This window comes from Centropristis striata, chromosome 17 (genome assembly GCF_030273125.1).
Source record: "Centropristis striata isolate RG_2023a ecotype Rhode Island chromosome 17, C.striata_1.0, whole genome shotgun sequence".
NCBI lineage: Eukaryota > Metazoa > Chordata > Actinopteri > Perciformes > Serranidae > Centropristis > Centropristis striata.
In genome coordinates this window covers 12,678,572-12,696,026 of record NC_081533.1, presented here as the reverse complement: position 1 = coordinate 12,696,026, position 17,455 = coordinate 12,678,572, and the positions used below count along the sequence as shown (strand labels likewise).

The following is a 17,455-nucleotide window of genomic DNA, read 5'->3' as shown; positions in this document are numbered from 1 at the left end:
TAAGCCCCGCCCACATCCGGTCCGTCTTCTTCTGTTTTATGTCGGTTTACAAACAACTTTCACCCTCTGACAGGAGTGTGGATCGGAATTAACGTATATAATTTTAATATACCTATGTAAAATAAAATAAAAATAAACAATAAATAACATTCCTATATTATCCTGACGAGTACTGTTTTATTTGAAACGTATGTATTGTCTTATTCTCGTAATGATTAATTTAATCTGAATTTGATGTTTTTCTTTTCCATCTGTTTCTGAAAATATTTCCTGTTGAGACTTCAGTCAATGAAAAAATGACCTGATCCTCTGTTTCCTGTTTGTTCCAACACTCACACATTTACACATTATCATAAATGTTTTTCAGGACAGTGTGTCCAAATCTGATATTCCTGATGACATCAGAAAGCAGAAAGAAATCTTTGAAGATCATCATTGTCATTCGGCTCTGAAATTGTATATATATATATATATATATATATATATATATATATATATATATATATATATATATATATAGACAAATAGAGAGCACAGTGTGTAGGACAGGGCAGACAACAGTAAGAGTACTCTGTTTTGTGTTTTCTCTGTACTCTCGACATCATTGTAAATGAGGGGTTGCCCTCAATGATTCCTCGAGAAAATAAATAAAGGATAAATGTTTAGGACACGACAGACAACAGTAAAACAGCTTATAATATATTATATTTCTGTACATACATCTGCATGTTATTTACAGGGAGGTAGTTGTTAAACGTTTAATAAATCAATTTTATTTTCAGTTTAGTGCTCCAGTAGAAACGTAGCATCAGTTACTGTGGGGGCTGGGCCTGTTTCAATCTTTGTTGGGCTTTTTTAACGAGGCATGAGGTGTTGGAGGTCCAAGTGAGGTGATTTAACACGTTGACTCCAAGGAAGAGGAAAGTGGTAATTTCTATTTGTTCTCCTGAAGTCAACGACCGTCTCCTTTGTCTCCTCACTCCCACTATTGTTGTGTCACCTGTGAGTTTAATGATGGAGCTGGAGGTGTGGATGGGGCTGCAGTCATGTGTGAAGAGTGTGAGGAGCATGTGGTCGGTTTGTGTTTTTAACCCTTTCATGCATAGAGGTCACTACAGTGTACAGCTGTTAAAAAGTGCTTTTTCTCTATATATGCCTGTAATTTGGGGCACTGCTGCATATAGTCCACACTAGTGGAAGCTAATGCATCATCCCATACAAAAAATCCCATTGGCTGGTCATTGCAAAGGGAAAAAGTAGTCAGTGAAACCAAGATGGCCGACAGACAGGGAGAAAGACCAAACACCTCAGCTTTTTCGGTGTCTAGTGTTAAAATAATTGATTATTTTCTATATTTGTAAATGATTTTATGCTTTATTTCTGCTTCTCTGTTGTTTGACTTCCTGGTGTCTGTCTCTGTTGTCTGACTCTGCGTCTGTCTCTGTGCGTGACTATCAGGTCAGCCTTGGTAAATATCTCTATGCATTTATATTAAGTCAGACAATATGATTTGGATACAATGATTATGTTTGTGTGTTAATTTTGGTTTAGAAACTTTGACTACATATATTTCATTGTCTGTTTCATATTTTTTAGACTTTTAGAATCTATGTGAGACAGTGAAAATCATATGGCTCTGTAAGACATACTATCTTTGTTATACATAACAAGACAGAATGTTTTTGTTGAATGTTCTGGAGAAGAGGCCAGGGCAGGATGTCCGGGGCAGCAAGCAACCAGGTGGCATTGACGTGCTGTTGTATTAATTAAAACTGGCGAATCAGCGATCAAGAGGGCGGAACTTCCTGGAGGAAATCGACCAGCATGTTTTGTAAACAAATGTTAGTATTTTAATGGGTTCAGGGAGAGAATCGTGGTTCAGACTTCACGAACTGAAACACGTCTGTTTGTACTCAGGGACATGAGTTTTTGAACCCGGAGAATCTCTGTAAAGTGCACATATTACGACATATTGTAATAAACTTTTGTTAAACTGAGAACTCGGACGTCTCCAGCTCTTCATTTCCCCATCAACGAACTGCGCAGAAAAATGGTGAGGTTTTTTTCTGTTGGTGACAGATTATCAATTTTCAAGGTTTCCTCATAAAATTTTTCTAACACTAGCTTCAATAAAAAGATACCACTGCAGGTAAAAAATATAATTACATCAAGTAACATCTAAGGTGACATATTATGTAAAGATTTTCCAAGTTTTGATTTTATATTTGGAGGAAATACAGATTAATCGTCTGTCCACTTAATTGTACATCATGCATCAATGCAATGTCAATTACTACCAATGTTGTTCTTGAAAATAATTCATATCCTATAATGTTTTGGCTGTAGATCAACTTCTTTAAGTTTGTATAATGTAATTTGAGATTTTCTATATATCCTTATATTTTGTAGAGCTCAAAAGTAGTAGTAGAGCTTGTGCTCTCATCAATGCAGGATCCATGAAGATACACACCAGAGGCAGACCCAGTGCCACTCCACCACCAGCAAAACGGAGAGCAGTGTCTAAGGCCCCCCTTAGATCTGGTTTGCCCCCAGAAACCACTGGCCCCAGTTCAAGGAAGCAAAAAATCCCAGTAGATGCCAAGATGCTGCATGCACACGAAGAACCAAGTAGATCTGCGTGCAGTGTCTTGCAGCTTTGTGCCCCGGATGCTTTGGCAACTTTCATAGAAACTAATAAATGAGCAACAAGCATGATTTGACAGGAAATATGATACATGCTATAAGACACTATGAGAGAATATGCTCAGTTCAGAGACTTAACAAGAATACAGTATGACATCCCTAAAGATAAATAAAAACGCCTAGTGAAAAAAAAAAGTTTTATGTTTATGTTAACTTTTATATTTATCAATGGAGCTCAAATAGAGAGGCCTACAGAGTAGTGGAGGAACCACCATTCCAACAGAATACCATATTACAACTGTATAACTAAATTACAACTATACCCATAAAAAAAAAAATGAAGTGTTTTACAGTACAAAATGCATGAAGTACACTTGAGTGGACAAATAAATATTTCTTTATAGAATAAAGATAGAAACATTTTTTTTTTCAAACCTTGTTTTACATCCCTAATGATGTATAAAAATGCTAAGTAAAAAAAATTCCTGATTGAGTTTATCATAATTCATGGATGAGAGGTTTAAAGCGATAGATTTTAATAGATAGAAAATACAGGATACCATATACAAATCGACAAATTGAAATAAAATTAAAATTCAAAATAATAAAACATAACACAGAATGAAAATATGAAATAAGTTATATATATTATATATATATATATATATTATCATGCTCTACTTTTTAATTATTTATTTATTGTTTTAATGTTTTTTATATAGCTTTTTTTTTACTTTTAATTGTTATTATTTACTTTTGTTTTTTATTTTATTTTATCTAGCCTTACTTTATTTTTATTTATTTTATCTAATTAATTTCTAACCTGCCTCCAGTGTTTGCTCACTGCTCCACGTTGAGATGGTGCTTCCTCAGCTTTGTTTATAATGGGATGCTTTGGATGGAGGGTCAGGGGCAGAGGGTGTTTGTTGTTTCTATGTTTTATTAGGGCCACGGGGTAATCACACCGAGCACTGGCCCTATAGCTGTATTATTAATTTTATTATCATTGTTGTTATTATCTTCTCCTTTTTTTACATGAAGCACTTTGTGTTACATTTCTCGTGTATGAAAAGTGCTCAACAAATAAAGTCTACTTGACTGATTTATTGATTTCGTGGAGTTTCCTGAGGGAGGACCTTTGATTTTATTTCAGTGAGCCAGTTGTTCGGGGTATACAAAGTGAATATTAAATTAAAGATGAAAATTTTGCACTTCAGCTGATCCATTAGAACAGTTTTCATTATAGTATCCTTGGTTTTTTGTTTATAGCGTATATTGCATATGAAGAATGCTTTTCCTTACTATATCAGGATCATCTCACGGTTAGTTCAGGTTTGTTAAGACCTGAATCTTGTTTTTTTTGGTCTCTGCAATTATGCAGTCGCTGCATTTATTATCAGAAATTCAAATAATCTATTTTAAAATATGTCACAAAGCCTTACATGTTCTGTTAACATTCAGTGGTGCATGAAAGGAAGCAATTCAATTCATCTAGAAACAGCTGGAAATGGCATTCAGTTTAAGGATTTGCAGTTTTACTGTTAACTTTTACTTCTAAATCATTTTTGTTGTTGTTGCAAAATTGCTAAATCAAACCCTCCACCTACGAAGCAATGCACAAGAGAAATGAAAAAAAAGTACTCAACAGGACATTTTATTATTTATTTGTATAAATGTAGAAAAGCCATGTATTTAATAGAAGATATACGAAATCTTTTTTTAAAAAAACGATAGATTTGAAGTTAAAATTACAGAGCAACAATGAAAAGAACCCGACATCAAGTACAAAGTGCAGTTAGATATGTGTGATATATATGAATTTAACGAAGGTTCTGTGTGTAACATTAGTAATAACATACATGTATAAAAAGGAAAAGTGCTGTTTCTCTTAAATTAATGCACATTAAGTAACAGCAAAGCAACATTTAAGGTTTGAAAAGCAGAAACCTGACATGATGTAAAGTTTTATTTTTCCACACACTTTCTCAGGAAAATAATCTTAGGTTCACAGCTCCTGAGCGTTCGCTGAGGTTCGAATGGTTCATGAGCACCGAGCATTTTGTAAACTTTCGTTTAGTACAAAAACAAAACAAACTGACAGCTGTGACTCGTCACCTCACACAGTGATGGAAAGTAACTTTACTCAAGCACAAGTTCTGACATTTTCGAGCAACTGTGCTTTACTTTAGTATTTACATTCAGATATATTTAGATACATCAGCTAATAAATGATGTATAATAATGGCTTAAGCAATAAATACACATTAAGGTATTTACTTAAGGTTGGAAAAATGTAGATATTATCACTCCAACAACCTCATTAACATGCTACAATCTATTTTTCTGTGAAATACAAAACACTCTCACCAAAAAACAAACAAACAAACAAAAAAAAAACCCTATGTGCAATATTGATAATGAATGCCAAATAGCATGCATGAACGTATTTAATGCATATGATGTATGTATATATGTAATTTTTTTTTATAGGAGTTAATAACCTTATTGGGGCTGAGATGGATAATAAAAGGTAATAAAGGCAGAATTTATTGTGACCTTTTTGAATCTCGCATCCAACAAATGCCCCATTACAAAAAAACTAAAATTAGCACAGAAACTAAGCATTTTCAAAAAAAAAAAAACCAATAAAAACTCGCAAACTCACTTTAAAAGCCAAAAAAAATCCAAAACAATTATAACCTTGGTGTTGATGTATGTGTGAATGAGCGCCGTATGTAGTATAAAGTGCTTTAAGTGGACGCAAAGACGAGAAAATCGTGATATAACTGCAATCTGTTTACCATATCATCTTACCATTTTACCCGCCGAGTCATTATATCAACAGAACTCTGAATTATTTCTATATCTTTATATCTAAAATCTTATTGTGTAAACACAACAAAAGTCAACACTTTGATATTGTTGCAATACAAATATCAGGTAATTCCTAAAAACATGGTTTTATGGCTGTTTAAGAGAGAAGAATATGTAAAAACTGTATATAAAGATAGATTTCATGAGGCCAAAACATCTGGAGCGCCCCCTGGTGGCCGACTGCAGTAGAGGTTATAAACCCCTCCATGTTAGTGAAAGGACAGGAGACAAACTCAAAGCAGAGCTCAAATTAATTTCTCCCAAAGATAGTTTCTGTCATTTTAGGTCATTCTTATGTTCGTTCAAGTGTTTGTTTTTGAGGCAGATATTGTACTTTTTACATTTTGCTGACACCTTTAGGGCGACATTGAACATAAAAAACATGATCAATTTTAAACTAAAATAATAGTAAAATGCTTCTAAGATAAATGCATCAAAAATCACATATTTGTTATATATAAAACTATCTGCATAACAAGTACTTTAAGTACATGTTGATACTTTTGCTTCAGTAAGTTTTGAATTCAGGACTTTTTACTTGAAGCGGATTGATTTCACAGTCTGGTATTAGAACTTTTACTTAATTAGGGGGTTCTTCTATCTATCTTCTTACTTAGCCTCAAGTAATTTTGAAATCAACAATGTACATGTAAAGACCTTATCGCCTTGACAAAAGTACTGAAAACGGCTTCATATTAACATTTAAAATCCATGTTCAGTCACCTCTTATTCCATGACTTTTCCTGATGTTTTAGGTTTTTGCTGTGGCATTAAGATATTTAAGTAGCTTATTGAATCAAAGTCATAACTTTGGTATCATGACACAATGCCTCCTGGCCCCTTGTTTCTCTCGTTTTTGGAAAGGCTTTGTCCGCTTTGACTCATTATTCTTGTGTTTTTTTAGGCACTGTGTCCCCAATTTCCGTTATATTAAAAGAAAATAATTTTGCATTTCTCTGTATTTTGAAGATTCGTATGAGAAAAGCTTGATGGAAACACCAAAATTGGCTAAAACTTTAAAACTTGAGGTGGTTTTTGCCCCGCCCCCAGTCCCTGACATAGCGATTCGAGGTTCAAGACCAGCAAAGAGTTGGTGCCGCTGTGGAACCCGTTTTCCCGACCGGGAGCCGGTTCTTTGGCGGTGGAAAACCAATGAGCCATTAGCACTTGGGCACTAGCTGGGAACTGGCTCTGATCGACAACGGGTACCTGGGGTTTCTTTTTTTTTCTGTGTCTGCTGCGAGGGTCAAACGACAAAGGAAGTCTGTAAAATGTAATTGAGTTGAGTATGACCTGACTGATTTGAGTCCGTCACTTCTCCTCTTTTCTTATTCACAGCAACTGCTCCACTTCATCTTCAGATAACTTTGCCAAAGGGTTGAATCGGTTATTGGACGGGAATGAGATGGTGCATCTGCGCTGGACCTGCGCAAGTTTGTTTGGAGACTCGCTCACGCTCTTTGAACGGCCAAGGTGCGTTTTCTCGGGAGCGAAGAGTGAAGACGCCCCGGCACTAAAGTCTGGGAACAGAGCAGGACTGCTGTGGTTGTGACCGTCTTTTTGGATGTGGGAGCCCAGTGCTGGGATCTGGAATGAGACGGCAGGTTTCGAATCTTTAATCTTGGGTAAAGTGTCGGGATTTGGTTGGTAGCTGCTGGTTGAAGCTGCTGGTCTTGGATCGTTGTTGTGGGGCGTCTTGTCTCGGAGTGAGCTGATTGGTTTGGAGACGTCCGGAGAAGATTTGGAAGGACTGCTGTCAATTGCAGGCCCGCCATGCCCGCACACAACCAGACTCTGATTTGATCTGAGCTTAATCAGTTCTCCAGTTAGTCTGCCGATGATTTCCTCTTTGTCATGCAGGTTCGACTTCAGCTCAGCAATTTCTCTCAGATGCTCAGTAGAGGCATTGCTGATGCTGCTGTCGTTTGACAATTTTGTCTTAAGCAATTTATGCCCCCCACCTGTGTAAAAGCACACAAAAAATATGTTATTTTAGCACTTCAATACTCACATTTAAGTCTTGTTAATATAAAACACATAACAGAATAGAAATGTAATTTAAAAAAAAGAAATTTCCTGGTATTTGGGCTGTGCGAAGTTTGAAAGAATTCTTAAAAACCAACATCAACTAAAGTAATACAACAATTACACCTTTAAGCCAACAGGTGGCAGCAAAGGCCAATCCACATTTTGAAAAAAAACAAACAATGTGCGTCTACATTATTTTATGACCCCAATTGAGAAAAAGTTGGACATTATCTAAAAAATAAATAAAATAAAAAGACTGCACAAAATTGCAGTACATTCCTTTGTGACATATTCATAATTAAAACAAAGTCTAAAAACAATATATTGCAGGTTCCTGGAAGTAACACTGATCAGGGAAATATACAGTATATGCTTTTCTATGCAGCATTTATCTTGTGTTAATTACAATATACTTTGAAGATTGATATTCTGATTTAGCTGTGACTGTTTTTAACTTGTTTTCATTTATTGATGTATTATGTTACTTCTTTTTTATTATTATTTTTTATTATTTTTTTATAATTATAACTTGTTATAGTTTTTATGAATTCAATTGTTTTTATTGTTTTTAATTGTTTTATTATTAATATGCAACTTTGTATTGTTTTTATTATTTTTCCTTATTATTCTTGTAATTTATCACTAATTTTGTACATTTAAAATTGTTTGTTTTATGTTTTTAGTTACACTGTTGTACTCAGGTCTCTCTTGAAAATTAGATTTCGATCACAATGAGACTCACCTGATTAAATAAAGGCTGGAAAAATATTTATATTTATCCTCTTAAACTCACCTCCCTGCCAGCAGGTAGGTGGGAGTTAGGATTAGAAAACTTTTTTTTCTGCAGAAACTAGAAGATGCCTTTTCAAAGTGGCCTTGAGACTGAGACTTGACCTGATCTGAAGCCAGATGTTGGCGCCCCCCAGTGGTAGAAATAAACTATTATTTTTCTCCAAATATATTCCATCGATTGAATTTCAAAAGATACAATATCTACAAATATTCTCCACATACATGTGTCTTTGGGGTACTATGCTGAGGGCTAATTTTGTAATGTAGCAGCTGCACATTAAAAAAAGTTTCCAACTCCTCTTAAGAAAAGTTTTGGACTTACCTGAGTTTTTCCATTTCTTGTACAAGTAGACATTTGATGCACATGATGCCAATATAATTATAATTGCAATAAGACTGGCAGCCGTGGCGGTGATTATAGTGCAGGATTTCATGCAGTCATCTGGAATGATAATAAAGATTATGCAGAAATTAAACAAGTACATTTTAGATATACTTCATATATATTATATACTCCACAAATAATTATTTTATGTGGACAAAATCCTTTTTTTTAACCTTTACTGTACTGAAAGGTTGGAGTTTGAATCAAGTGCAAAATATTGCTTGGATTAATGGTTCAAGATAATTATGATTCCTTCTGGTTTAAAAGTAAACTAATCTCTCTTAAAAAATGTTGAGTCACTTATGGCTTGATTCACACTGTTTAAAAGAAAAGTTATTTTCCAAAAATCTACTGTATTATTTTACAGGGTTTTCTTGTTTTTTTCTACATTAAAAAAATAATTACTTTAATTACAAATATTAGCCATAAAATGGAAGTTGTACATTAATATAATGGGACATTATAGATTTAAAAAAATATATTATTCAATTGCCCAATGGTCCTGAATATTTCAGTACAATGAATTCTATGTAAAAAAAAAAAAATGTACACATCATATTGCTGAATGTAACATTAAGAAACTTTCTGTTTTTTTATACAGTAAAACTTTAAATTTAAACAAGTTAAAAGCCTGGCAGCAAACACTTCATAAAAGTCATATTAGAATTTAAAAAAAACCCTATTAACTTATATTCTACACACACACACACACACACACAATTCTAATTCTACATATATATTTTTAAATATAGATATTAAATGTATATTATACATATTTTACCATGATCTAATGAGATTTTAAAATGATACATTTTTTAAAATGACCACATCACTTCTGCTCACTGTGCCCAGGTGATACAGGTGGACTCTTAAAGCTCCAGCGTACCTCGTACGTAAATCTCTGTGACCCTCGTCTCATTAATTTCAGGCTGGTGAACTCTGCAGGTGACCCTGTAACGAAAAAACATCAGTTCAGTTTATTTATTTATATTTAATGGAAAAATGGCAGCAGTGGAAAAAATAAGCTCTGTGTGGAGCAATGAGGTGACACAGATATACCGTGTTTTATCCCCTTTTTCACATCATTTGCATTTATTTCAACTTTTACTGGTTTAATTATGAGGTAAATTAAGCAAATGATAACTTTGATTTAAAGATGGAACTAGGCCTGTCATAATAATATTTTTGTTGGACGATATATTGCATGGCAATAAACAGTATTACTGTAATTTATGCCGCTCATACAATGATAACATTATATGATTTTAATACAAGTACACATTTTCAAAGAGAAATTAACTAAACAGATTTGAGTATGAAAAAAAATTAAAATAGTCTCAATAATTGAAAGAAACTGAATTTTTTTTATTTCTGTTCATTGGGATAAGGAGCTGTAAAAACAAGCTCCCAGCAGGTTTAGAATAGTTTCTGATTTTTCATTAGTTTTAGTTTAAATTTTGTTGTGAATTTTTGTTTTCAAATTCAATTAGTTTTAATTCGTTTTTAGAGTGAATTTGATATTTTTTATTTTTTTGGGAAAATGCTTAGTTTTAGTTTATTTATTATTAGTTTCAGTTTTTTTGTAATGGGGTATTTGTTTCGTGAGAGATTTAAAGTGGTCACAATAAATTATTTACTGTTGCAGCTCCGGGGGTTTTCAGTCTTGGTTCAAGTGAAAAGCTGAACTTTTTGAAGGCGATCGACTCACATAGTCGAGTAGAAATCAGAGTCTTAATAAACAGATTTACCAATGTGTTCCTGTGTGAAAAAAGTTGACAAAGAAGAAAACGAAGGACATTTTTTTGTTTTTTCGATTCTAGTTTTTATTATTTGGTTAGTTTTCGTTAACTTTAATAGCCTTGGCGCCCAAGTCTTACAATAGTGCGTAAATCCTGCTTATCATACAATAAGTTGATATTGTAATTATTGCGACAGGCCGAAATGGACATGTTCTTACAGAACATTAAGTCAGAGTATTAAACTGAAATCAAACCTGTTGCTGTTCTTCACGGTTGCTCTCTTTGTGATGTTGAAACATCCTCGGGGATCTTGATAATTCTTTGGGTCTCTAGCACTGATGGTGTTTCCCAGAGCGTCGTGAAACGTTATAACAGGCTGTGGGAACCAGCAGATGGCTTCACACTGCAGAGTCACGCCGTCATCGTCATCGTCAGCCGCAGCGGGAACAACGGAGAGTTTGGGCTCTGAAACCACACCTACCAAAAAAAAAAAAAAAAAGAAGAATTTTACAAGATGTACTATACAAGTATTGGAAGGTCTTTGTGAGAGATAAAATCTGCAAAAGTCAATAGGCTCCGATTTGTATGAGTCTGACAACATTATGTAAAGAAGGAAAGAGGAGTGGTCTCATACTAAAATCTCCACTGTTTCACTTCATATTATACCAGTTTTAACATTTTTACACTGGCCCAGCCACTGCCTGGAAACAGTCCTGCACATAACGACCCGTAACATGGCAAATTACATTTTTTACACTTTTTTGTACTGGCCAATACATACTCCAGAGCAGAGAGATTTGTTCTCTCTCCCAGGGCTGCAAGAACCAAATAACGTCATTCATAACTTTCTCTGTTCTTGACACATCATTTGGTCAGAACTTTTTTCTTGTCTGTCCGAGAACTATTGTTTGATTGGTCAGAAATTTGTATTTGACGCATACTGCGGTGGGAGGGCCCTATGAGGACTCCCCAGGAGTTCTGCAGTGGAGTTTCTTGTGCAGTATGAAATGTCCTGGCCAGAACTAACTTTGTTCTTGTTCTTTCCATCTCGAGAACAACTGAAGTATGTAAAGGGCTTTAGAGGTGCTGGTTGGCTGATTTCATTGCTTCTGCACTGGAGCAGACAAGCCATTTACGACTGTAGACTTTAAGCTATGCTACGCTAACTGTCTCTCGAGCAAACGCTGGACTTTCACCCAGAAGAACGGGATTCGTGTCTAATTTGAAATCCAATCCTCTTTATTTATATAGCACGATTTTAGCAAACACAAGGTTTCCAAAGTGCTGCACAAAAAGATAAATACAGACAATAAATAGACAACACAATAAAACCACAATAAAATAGTAGACAATAGAACGATAAAAAAATGAAATAAAATAGAATAAAATAAAATAAATAAAATGCACTGCCCGCACAAAATAAATTGAAAACAAAAGTCAACAATGTGATGTAAACATCACTGAACTTCCGAGCCTCACATTTTATGTATCCCGTTTTACGTAACTATTTCACATCCATCCACGTCTTTTATAACGCCTGACAAGGAAGGTTTTTGCCCTAAACCTAGATCTGTGTTCTTGTAGCCAAAATTCAACCAAACTGCATCCTTTTTTACAACCCCAAACTGTATGTGTATGTATCATGAGGTATGCTCTATTTCTAGAACGGTCCGCTCTGTACCGCAAACCATGAAAGGCTCATATGTGTCGTTATGGGTGGAACAGACAAACAACCAGTTCTGTCCTTTAGGTTGGAGATCTTGTTGGGGACAGACTTCATTTAGGACAGGAGGAAGGGACGGGTGAATGAGTCAAAGAAACGGGCGTTCCCGGTGGCACACCTGGTAGAGCGCGTACAACAGAGGCCCAATCCTCGAACCCAGGCGGCCCGGGTTCGAATCCGGCTCGGAGCCCTTTCCCGCATGTCTTCCCCTCTGTCTCCCCCTTTCACTCTCAATATGTCTCTCTCTCAATAAAAGCTACAAAATGCCCAAAAAAATATCTTTAAAAAAAAAAAGTCAAAGAAACACTGGCCTTTAACTCAAGAGACGCGTTTTCGTGTCTTGCATGAAATGAAAAGTCAACTACTAGCTATTTCATTGAGTTATAGTTAACATGAGCACTGGTTCTGTTGTGTGGTGACGTCACATAACTCAACATCACAGCATCTTTTCCCAAGCCTAACCATGTACTGTTCACTCCTAAACATAAACGAGTACTTTTGGTGACAAAATGACCAAGCAGTTTGGTAGCTGTAGCATTGGGTGCTAAAGAACAAGCAAAAAGCTTAACATTTGTGCTATTTATATGACTATAATAAGCTTTCACTAAAGCTTCTGTACATACCCACAGTGAGCTTCACTCTGAGGACCTCTCGGGGCGGCCCCTTGATCTGGTTCTGTTTGCATATGTATGTTCCTGAGTCGGACAGCTGCACGTCGGAAAGCCTCAGCGAGACGTTTCCGTTCTTCAGTTCGTTCATGAAGAGGTTTGTCCTATAATGGAAGGACGGATTCTTCTCCTCGAAGGTCTCGCAGCCGCTCCGATACAGGAAGACGATCGGTTTGGGTTTCAGATCTTTCTTGGACCACTCCACCGACGGGATTTGATGATTACTGACAGTGACGCTGCAGGGCAGAGTGACCGCATGGCCAACAGCGGTCAGGATCTCCACTGGTACGCCATCCTCCAAGGCTTCTCCTACCAAAAAACAAAAAAACATGATGAAGCGGTTGAAATTTAAATGATCCTTATGGTCATGGTAACAAATGCCACTGAACCAAAACCAACAATTATTTTGTGTGTATCAAATTAATTTTACCACTAGGTGTCAGCAGCCATTAGAACTAGAGTAACAACTCCGGACCTTTTATTTGGTGGCAGTAATGCAAAAAACATGTGAGTTTTCTAGTAATCAAACACAAAGTGCTTTGTAAGCATCTTCTCCCTCCAACATCTACAGATCTCCGTGATGTTAATAAATCTGCAGTAAGTTGTCCACAGTGTATAAAAAACCCCACAATATTTAACATTTTGTCATATAAGGATTTTTCGACCAGATTTCAGCTACATCGCTGGTTTAAATGTGCGGCTTTTCTAGACTTTTCCAGATGGTATCCAATGATTAAAACTCTGGCAGTGAAATGAGGAGTGAATTAAAAAAAAAAGTCCTTGTTGGCTTAATGGTGTCATGTGAAGTTTAATTCTGCTGTGTGGCAACTACAAAAAAATCGTCTACAAAGCCTGGCGCTCTTCCAGGAGGCTGAACGTTTCTGGTAAATATCACAACAGTGTTTCCTGATTAAAAAGTGCAAATTAGAAAGATAGCTCACTCATCGTTTAAGTAGTTATATCTACAGTTATCTTCTTAAAACCCTTTTATCTTACTCTCTTCTTACTACTCTTTTTAACTTCTTCACTTTTTTTTACTCCTTTTACCTTCTAATTCTGTTGTTATTACTTCATGAGGATACTTTTCCTCAGTATCTAAGAAATGTCTTGTGAGAATAGTTTTTTAGCCTTATGGCATTATTCTCGTTGTAATTAACTGTTCTCTGTCAAAGCACTTTTTAAGCTGTTGTTTTTAAAAGCTGCTATATCAATAAAGTTATTATTATTATTATTATTATTATTGTTTTTGCTACAGTTGGACCACAGGTGCGTAGCTGATAGGAACATGGTTTGTTTACTATTTGGGGGGAACAACAGATACCGATAGATTCATTTGAAACTTTGAATGTGCCAACTGTCCGGCAAGAAAGAACAGAAAAAGTTAGCAACTAGCTGATGGAAAGTGGAGTATTCTGCAGCTGAAAGCCAGATGTTTCAGTGTGCTTGTTTCTTCTGCAATCAAAGCAGCCAAAACACATCAGTTCCAGTCATTTCCTTTGCATAAATGTCGTAACAGCCGCGCATTACAGTCTTGCTGTCACACTGTCACGTGATGTCTTGTTTCAATTCCTCTTCTGCGTTGAGATATCGGACAGTTGACCTTTCCACAACTCCCAGTTTACGCACATCCTGTTATGGAGTTTTGCGTTATTTTTAGAATCGTCAGGAGGTTATTTGGCTTATTTTGAAATAACAAAAACAACTATAATGTTCGGGAAGTTCCTCACAAGTACGGTGATTCTTTGACGTGACCCATGATGATGACTTTAGTGATTTTGAAGGAAGTGGTTTTAGATTTACATTAAGGTTTCCCAGAAGAGTGACCGTATCCAACCAGTTCTAGTTTTTCACGTGTTTTCATGGTCAGGAGCCCTTTAGCTTCTTTAAAGAGAAGCAACGGTGGATTGGTGGTTTGCACAAAAACAGGACCCAGATCCCACGACATTTATCCTGGATACTGATGTGTGAAACCATAAAAAATAATTTAAAAATAGATTTTTTTTTTTTTTAAAGTCAAACCAAGATCTTTTCTCCAACTTTAACTAAAAACATAAACAAATAAATTGACATTAATTTATATTTTGTTGTAATTTGCTTCTTTGTTTACCTTTGTATGAATTTCCCTACTTATTTTTACTTTTTTTCCACTTATTTTTATATAAACATGCAGGGCTGCCTGAGAATGAACTTAACGTAGTATAAAGTGTGCACAGAGAGGGGAAGTAAGGGTGGAAAGATGGTTTGAGCAAACACAGGACTTTCCCCCTGTTAGTGTCCCATGACTTGAAACTATCATTTTTATTACTATCACACTTTCTTCTAAGTTTACAGTTCCTTAAATAGGTTCCTATTTATATATATATTTAATGTTTCAGCTCCATAAATCATTTCAAAGTTGTTGTCAATTTGGCAAAGTGGTGACTTCACATCAAAAACCATCCGTTGAAGCTTGTAATGACTTACATAAATGGCTAAAATAAGCTTTTAAAATTGATCGTAGCTATAATTAAGGCTTTTATAAGAAGACTAACATGGTCTGTTTGTTTTTTTCAAAAGCAATCACGATACAAAGTGTATTTTCATTAAAAGATTTTATCATCATTACATTATCATCAGAGTTTCAAGCTTTTCCCACAGTCCTTGAACGGTCCGTTAAAGGACTGTTATGAGAGGTTATGAGACCTAGCTGAAACGAAGCTTAAAATTGTAATATTTCCGTCAAAATCACTTTATTCTACATGTCTCATTTAAAACTTCGCCAAAAATATTAGCTTTTTTAATAACTAGATCCTGTTAAAACATTAAATTCTGCTCCTCAGAGACACTGTGAAGCCATGATTGATTCTGCTGAGACGAACGGTCACGTGACAAATATTAACTGAAAATCTGTTTACACAGAGCTGAGAGAAGAGGACAGGAGAGGCTGTCAGTTGAGGTTGTAATAATACAAATAGTTCAATATGTAGAAATTGTGGAGACACATTTTTTTTCCAGTATTCATGACTTGTTGGCATTTGGAAGTGTAAATATAAATTACATTTCATTCCAATTTCTCAAAAAAAATATTCATCAGAGAATTTTTTTATTTTTAATCTTTACTTATGATTTTGGTCATTATATAACAGTTATTCCGCACAAAGACATTTTTGAGTTATTCCCACTTTTAGTCATGATTGTGCTGATTCCATAGAGCTGCAGGACTTATAGATTTTATATATATATATTATATATATTGCAGTGAAATACAAGGCCACAGTAACATGTATATTACACCATCCGCCATATTAACTCCCACACACACACGAGACGGACTTCCATTTTTTCTCGTGCAAAAAAACAAAAAAATAATTATTATAAATATTATATAATATTTTCATTTACTTTCTGCCGCTTTAATAACTAAAACACTCACAGAAGACGTGGCAGTCAATGCAAAGTAAATAATTCATAAGAGAGACACAAACCTTCGTGTTGCATACATACCTGCGCAACAAAAACACACCAAGAAAGCAACCAGGAAAAGATGGCCATTCATGGCGAAAACGCAAAAATACAGAAACAAAAACCTTCTAAATATATTATCGGGTTGAAAAGGACTGACTTCAGTCTGAAACCGGATTTACGATACGTTTCCACTGAACAACTGGAGACGGACTGAAGGTCACAGGCAACTTTATAGTTTAGTTTCGATTTTACGTCATGCGTCACGATGATGCGTTCATGACTGCTGGGAACTAACATCTTTGTGTGTGTTGGGTTTCAAACGATGGTTTCAAAGGGTCGCAAAGACTGATTTGGGGGAGCTCAGCACCACGGACAGCTCTCATTAGTTTTTTCAAAGGAGCACAAGTAAACAGAACATACACCTGTATGCATCTTAATACATTAGAATATCATTGAAAAGTCCATTTCCAGTAGTTAAGTCAAATAGCCCCAATCTTTTGTCTTTTTGTAATATTAGACACTGCATTTTAGGTCTTCATTAAATGTAAGCCATAATCATAATAATTAGAAGAAATTAAATACCCTCCATTTAGACATGAAATGTTTCATTCTGTGTGTAAAGGATCTATATAATGTGTTATTTCCACTTTTTGAATTGAATTACTGACATAAATAAACTATTCTATGATATTCCAACTGAGTGAGATGCACCTGTAATTCACAATAGATACGACGCGGTGCACGGTGTCGATAACATCCAGGAGTCGTTCATCCGACGGTAGGTGCCTGGCAGACACCGATAACATCTCGGTGATGCGTTCCTTGTTTCTGATCTCCCTCAACAGCCAGTTCGAGCTGGGAAACTTTCACCTCGCTCACTTGCTTACAGACATTTCCACTTTTACTCTCATACTGGCGATTTGGATGCTGTTGTTTCGGACCAACTTTTTTTAGTTACTGACAGCATAGTAACAATGTCAGTATTAAAAATAAGTAAAATAAAAGTAAAAATAAGTATAAAATATAAGTAAAAATAAAAAATAAAAAGGAAATCTAGGAGAGGAAATCAAAAAAAAAAATGTAAAAAAAAATATAGAAAAACAAAAAACAGAATCCCACAGGGAATCCAAATTACAATATTAGAAAGACATAGAAACTA

At 35.3% G+C, this 17,455-nt stretch overlaps 1 protein-coding gene across 1 annotated transcript; it reads right to left on the bottom strand.

Annotated features, from left to right (window-relative positions):
• Window positions 1–6,158: 6,158 nt before the first annotated feature.
• On the bottom strand, window positions 6,159–16,481 carry LOC131989185 (butyrophilin subfamily 2 member A1-like). The gene is made up of 5 exons (XM_059354383.1): window positions 16,336–16,481; window positions 12,808–13,161; window positions 10,716–10,938; window positions 8,660–8,832; window positions 6,159–7,478 (listed from the first exon to the last, which is right to left on the bottom strand). The coding sequence occupies exons 1-5, from the start codon at window positions 16,385–16,387 to the stop codon at window positions 6,850–6,852; spliced, it is 1,431 nt and encodes a 476-aa protein (XP_059210366.1). The 5' UTR covers window positions 16,388–16,481; the 3' UTR covers window positions 6,159–6,849.
• Window positions 16,482–17,455: the final 974 nt, after the last annotated feature.